Source organism: Colobus angolensis, unplaced genomic scaffold (genome assembly GCF_000951035.1).
Source record: "Colobus angolensis palliatus isolate OR3802 unplaced genomic scaffold, Cang.pa_1.0 Scaffold652, whole genome shotgun sequence".
In the NCBI taxonomy this organism is placed as follows: Eukaryota; Metazoa; Chordata; class Mammalia; order Primates; family Cercopithecidae; genus Colobus; species Colobus angolensis.
Window position 1 is genome coordinate 440673 of NW_012120177.1, and position 5975 is coordinate 446647.

The 5975-nt window shown below is 40.8% G+C and overlaps 1 protein-coding gene across 1 annotated transcript in view; it reads left to right on the forward strand.

Annotated features, from left to right (window-relative positions):
- Nucleotides 1-2246: 2246 nt before the first annotated feature.
- The window catches only part of CCDC129 (coiled-coil domain containing 129), a 141666-nt gene continuing 137937 nt past the window's right edge, over nt 2247-5975 (forward strand). The window contains exon 1 of the mRNA XM_011925692.1: nt 2247-2361. Coding sequence (XP_011781082.1) covers nt 2307-2361 — 55 coding nt within the window. The 5' untranslated portion in view covers nt 2247-2306. The remainder of the gene's footprint in view (nt 2362-5975) is intronic.

Here is a 5975-nt window from a genome sequence, read left to right on the forward strand (position 1 = left end):
CTCTGACAGGTGACTGGAAGGCTGAGATGCTGAGCATGGCACTGGGCCAAAAATAAGAGTAAGACATCACTTATTTCATGACCTGTAGTCCACAGTCTTTCTAGAAATGATCAAAAAAGCAATACTGATAGAAGAAACAAATTCAGGACAAACAGGCCATCCAAAAGAGATATGATATTTCACGTTGCTACTAGAGAAGAGAAGTCCAAGTAGATCCAGGAGACAGAACCTGGGAAAACCAGGTGAAAGCAAGACAAGTCAAAGTCAAGGTGAAAGGAAGCAAGCCAAGTTTTAAGCAACCTATCTAATGACCTGGTTAGGACATTACAGAAGGCTAAGGACGATGGGCACTGGATCATCTAAAAGTCACTGGCAGGTTGTGGAAATTGGTTAGGATTTTCTGGGGACCAACAGTACAATTTACTGCCTGTGGACAACACTATTGTAAGGAAATGTGCTCAAGGCACTATGATCTTATAAAAAGATATTCACTGGGAGGCTATGAAAACTGGTCAGGATTTCCTGGAGACCAACAGTACAATTTACTGTCTTTGATTACTCTACTGTAAGGAAATGTGCTCAAGGCACTATGATCTTACACAAAGGATATTCACGCTTCAAGATAGAAGCATGAGTTGTAGTTCAGGTCATGTGACCTTGGGCAAAGAAAGTCGCCTGTCTTAAGCTTTAGCTTCTGACATGTTAAATGTAGGGGAGAAAACAAAACAAGATTCCTGCTCCAGGTATCCAAAAGGTCTTTAGAAACAAAACAAAACAAAATAATGGATGTAAGAGCACTTAATGAAACTTCAAAGCCACTAGTAATAGAGCAAATTATAGTCATTAATGCAACTTCACTGGAGGAAGAAATGTTAACAATAGAACATACTTGCTCTTTCAAGGGTTTGTGGGTCTGTGGGAACAGGGAAATAAGGAAGGAGGTTTGACCTACGAATAAAATTACCAATTCATTCCATCTTCCTTTCAGGGTTCTTATGACAATTAACTTGCCAAGTTTCAACCACAAGACCATATGTTGGTGAGATCACATGGGGAGATGAGATTTACTTTGACTATTTGTTTGTATTAACATTACCAGAATAGTGCTTCATTTGTCAGGAGGGTTCCCAGCACATGAAGGTATAAAAACACTCTCAAACGCAAGTGATTTTCTCAAATAGGAGAACCCTGAACTCACCTCCGCCTCAGACCTTGTTAGCAATCACCTTTGTCCTTACGCAGGATGACACTCACACTGACAGGTGAATGACATTCACACTGATAACAGGACTGAACCGTTCTAAAATATTGAACATCCTTCTGAATTGTGAAAGGAATATTCTTAAGCAGTAATGACAGCCTTAATATTTAAAGTATTTTAATTATTCTAATTATTTGGAAGTTGGTAATCAGTGCCTTCACTTAAGCTAGGTCATTTGGTTAACCAGACTACCCATTTTCTGAGCACACAGAGCAATTAGATATACATTAAACTACTTCCACCAATGCTTCTCGTTCTCAATTACAAACAATGTGCTACGTTCAGACACTGAAGTGTAGAATAATTATAGTACCCCCATCACAGTTATTATTTTCTAAGTCATAAGTTAGCCCATCAGACAACACTTCTGCTTCTTCAGTCTCATCTCTCTCTTTTGTTTCCACATACTCTATGTTTCAGTCACACAGACTTCTTCACAATTCCCTGAATGTATCATTCTGTTGGCTAATTTTGTGCCTCTGGTATATGGTGCTGTTTGCCTTCAACATACTCCCCACAGCCCCAAACCTATTCAACCCTCGTTCATCAGGAAAGCTCATCACAAGCATTATCCCCTGGGAGAGGGCTTCCCAAATTCCCTATGGATAACTCATCCCCTCTCCATCTGTGGCCTTAATATTCCTCCACAGGAGTTACTAGTTGTTTTTACATTTGTGGCCCTAAAAGGCTGCAAGCTCTTAGGGGGAGAGGAAAGCAATGTGTTCATCTTAACACCTCCTTTTCCCAGACGAGGGTCTGGCATGAAGTAGAGCTCATAAAATTCTGAGTGTCCATCAGTGCCGGAAGTCTCTTTCAGTCTGATTTAGTTGTCTGAAGGTGCCATTCTGTCCCAAGCTTCTGTTTTGATTGTTTCCTGATCCCTGTGGATGAGGAAAACAGGTTTTTCCTTAGGACAATGGGTGTGGATTATGAAAATGTTATGCAAGAGTAGTCAAATGCTACACTGTTTCCTTCAGGAACTTTCAGATGGCTCAGGAATGGGGCTAGTGTGGCAGGTCTGTAGAGGCTGCTGAAGGGGGCTTTCATGATCTCTGCTTTAAGGGATAAACACTGCTTGTCTTCTCCTCCAACTAAGGAAGGTAAGACTGTTTATGAAAACCTTTTGTATGTGTGTGCTCTAGGAACCTAAACATTCTCCCTGGTGATTAAAGGGACACAAAACCTTTACCTTCCTCTCTCCCTCTGCATTGTAAACCTAGCTAACAGGCTTCCTTTAAATGCAGGTGAAATTGATCAGATTGAAGTTGTTAGAATCAAATAAAATAATGTTAAATGCTGTTGGTGATAAAGGAGTTGAAATGTAAGAAGGAATATTGAGTATTGACTGTTTCCTGTATGGGGGCAGAGGAGAAAAAAGCTAATCTGGAGTTGTGGGGGCTAATAACTGACAATTAAATATTGTGGTTTTGAAAGCTAGCCAATTCCAGGGAATGAGAGACAGGCAGAGTCCAGCAGGTAAGAACAGCTTATAAGCACGGTGTCACTCCATTTCTAGTTTTCAGCCAGTAATATTTTTGTGTGAGGATATCGCTCCAGTATAATTTGCAAAATGTAACAAGTCAGAATAGTATGTTGGTACCTCACCTTTAACAGATATACATTGCTAATGAATAAGATGTGTTAAATACTAATGAAATTGAATGTTTCAACCAGACGAGATAGCATATTTGCACATATATATACACAAATAGACAGATATATAAATTGCTTTATATATATATTATATACCTGTATTTTATGTAATATATAAAGGTTAATATTTTACATAATATATAAAATAAAAGCAACTGTGCTTTTAGCAGGTACCTTTTTTAAGTTATTTATAGCTCCCTCTCACTTCTCCTGGTTCAGAGCTGAGAGCTTGGCCCATTTCAGTCGCATTTATTGGGGAATTGACAGGAGAGAGGGAAGTGGTGATTTAGTAATTATCTATTCTTATTGGATAATATATAGCTAACTTGTAACTTTACCAGACCATTTTCCTAAATCCTCTAAGGCAAGAGATCAAGAAGTGGGAGAGTTTGGAGAAGTTTTGTTTTTTCAAAAAATTGTTATAGGAATACCTTTTCATTCCTTTCCACTACTTCTCCACTAGAAAAATACATGAACTTATAAAGGCAATGAGGGAAATGCTCTGCTTTCTACAGCAGTGGTAGGAAAAAAAAAAAAAAAAAAAAAAAAAAAAAAAGAAAGAAACAAGTTGTGGTATGTCCATGCAATGGGCTAGTATGTAGCCATTAAAAATAAGTCAAACGGAGACCAGCCTGACCAACATACAGAAACCCCGTCTCTACTAAAAATACAAAATTAGCCGGGCATAGAGGCGCATGCCTGTAATCTCAGCTATTTGGGAGGCTGAGGCAAGAAAATCATTTCAACCTGGGAGGCAGAGGTTGCGGTGAGCTATCACCATTGCACTCCAGTCTGGACAACAAGAGTGAAACTCCGTCTGAAAAAAAAAAAAGTCAAATGTATCTACTTTGACATGGCATGATGTCCAGTATGTGAAAAAGTCCAGAAGACAAGGATTGGCAACAACTTGATGTGATTATTACATTATAAGATTGAAAATGTAGGGATATGAATTTTCACTTAATTTTATATACATTGTATTGTTTAAAATGCAATGAGCCAAAACGACATATTTCTTTGTTTGTTTGTTTGTTTTTTGTTTTGTTTTGTTTGAGATAGAATCACGCTCTGTCACCCAGGCTGGAGTGCAGTGGCGTGATCTCGGCTCACTGCAAGCTCCGCCTCCTGGGTTCACACCATTCTCCTGCCTCAGCCTCCCCAGTAGCTGGGACTACAGGCACCTGCCACCACGCCCGGCTAATTTTTTGTATTTTTAGTAGAGACGGGGTTTCACCGTGGTCTCAATCTCCTGACCCTGTGATCCGCCCACCTCGGTCTCCCAAAGTGCTGGGATTACAGGAGTGAGCCACCGTGCCCGGCGGATATATTTCTTATCTAGAGAAAGAATGACCAAAGGAGGGAATGTGAAGAGAGAATGAGAACAAGAGAATGAAGGGACCAGGGAACAAACAGATCCCAAAAATGTGAAGTTTTGAGGGGGCTAATAAGCTTCTATTTCATGTTGTAAGATGACAAAAGTATTGTGTTAGGAGAAGAAATAGGCTATATATTTGTATCATTCATAACAGTTTTTTTTGCCAACACTAGGTTATTAAATAAACATTGACCTTGTAGCAAATTAAATACAGTATTAACAAGAGGAAAGGGAAAGGAACCATGGGCAACGCACAACAACTTGGACGAATCTCAGAGAATCACAGAGACACATAGGATTGGGTGAGGAAAGGAAACAGAACAACACTAAAAGATTAATAATAAACTATCTTTGTAAAACACAGTAGTTTATAATGTGCATAATCACCTGGGTGTCTTACTGGGCAGTTAGATTTGTTGAAGATTTCTGTGTGTGTGTGTGTGTGTATACATACTACTGGTTCTGGGAAATATGGAAAATATTTTCAGAGAAAAGAACTAATATATCAAACTTCAGACTCTATAAAAAGCGGACCCAAATTCTACAGTCTTATTTATTATTTATTTCCACTACCTGTAGTAAATTCAATTATGACTCTAATTTAAAACACCCTAGATATCCCTCAAATCTCACACTGAGAAATTCCAGAGATGGTGGTAGAGAATGTGGCTGAGTTAGAGACAACACAGCTCAGGAAAAGAAACAGCTTGCTCTAAGAGACACAGATAATAGTTGGCAGCACCCAGATTTGAATCTAAGTCTGTCTCTCGCCGAAGCTTATAAATTTAAGAAAAAAAAATTTGTCTGAATACAGAAGTAGTACATGCTTAGATAGCCTCAATTAGAGCCTATATGTCCATTGTGCACTTTCTAAAAGAAGAGTTTTTAATAGAACCTCCAAAGTAGTTACTTATCTGTGACAAGATGTGACTTGTACCAGTGATGCCTTCCCCAGAAGTTGCTGTGATACTGTGTCAGGAATTGGTGGGTTCTTGGTCTCGCTGGCTTCAAGAATGAAACCGCAGACCTTTGCCATGAGTGGTTCAGTTCTTAAAGATGGTGTGTCCAGAATTGCTTCCTTCTGGTGGGTTCGTGGTCTCGCTGACTTCAGGAGTGAAGCTGCAGACCTTCGCGGGGACTGTTACAGCTCTTAAAGGCGGTGCACCCCCAAAAAGTGAGCAGCACCAAGAGTTATCGTAGATAGAAAGAAACAACGTAGAAGCGGACCTCAACGGGTTACCGCTGCTGCGGGGGGGGGGGGTGACCTGCTTTTATTCCTTTATCTGGCCCCACCACATCCTGCGGATTGGTCCATTTTACAGAGAGCTCATTGGTCCGTTTTACAGAGAGCTCATTGGTTCGTTTTACAGAGAGCTCATTGGTCCGTTTTGACAGAGTGCTGATTGGTGCGCTTACAAACCTTTAGCTAGAGAGAAACTTCTCCGCGTCCCCACCCGTCCCAGAAGCCCCGCCAGCTTCACCTCTCACTGGCACTCGGCGCGTTACTTTGCTGCACCTAGCCAGGGCTCTCCGTCAGCCCACAGGGAGCTCGTCCCATACAACCAACAGGAAAACAGGGGAAGCAAGAAAGAGACGGAGACCCGCCATCGTGGGCAACGATCCCGCGAAGAGGGAACGGCGGTCCACGCACTGGACTCAGCCTTCGATCAAGCCCAGCAGGCGCCA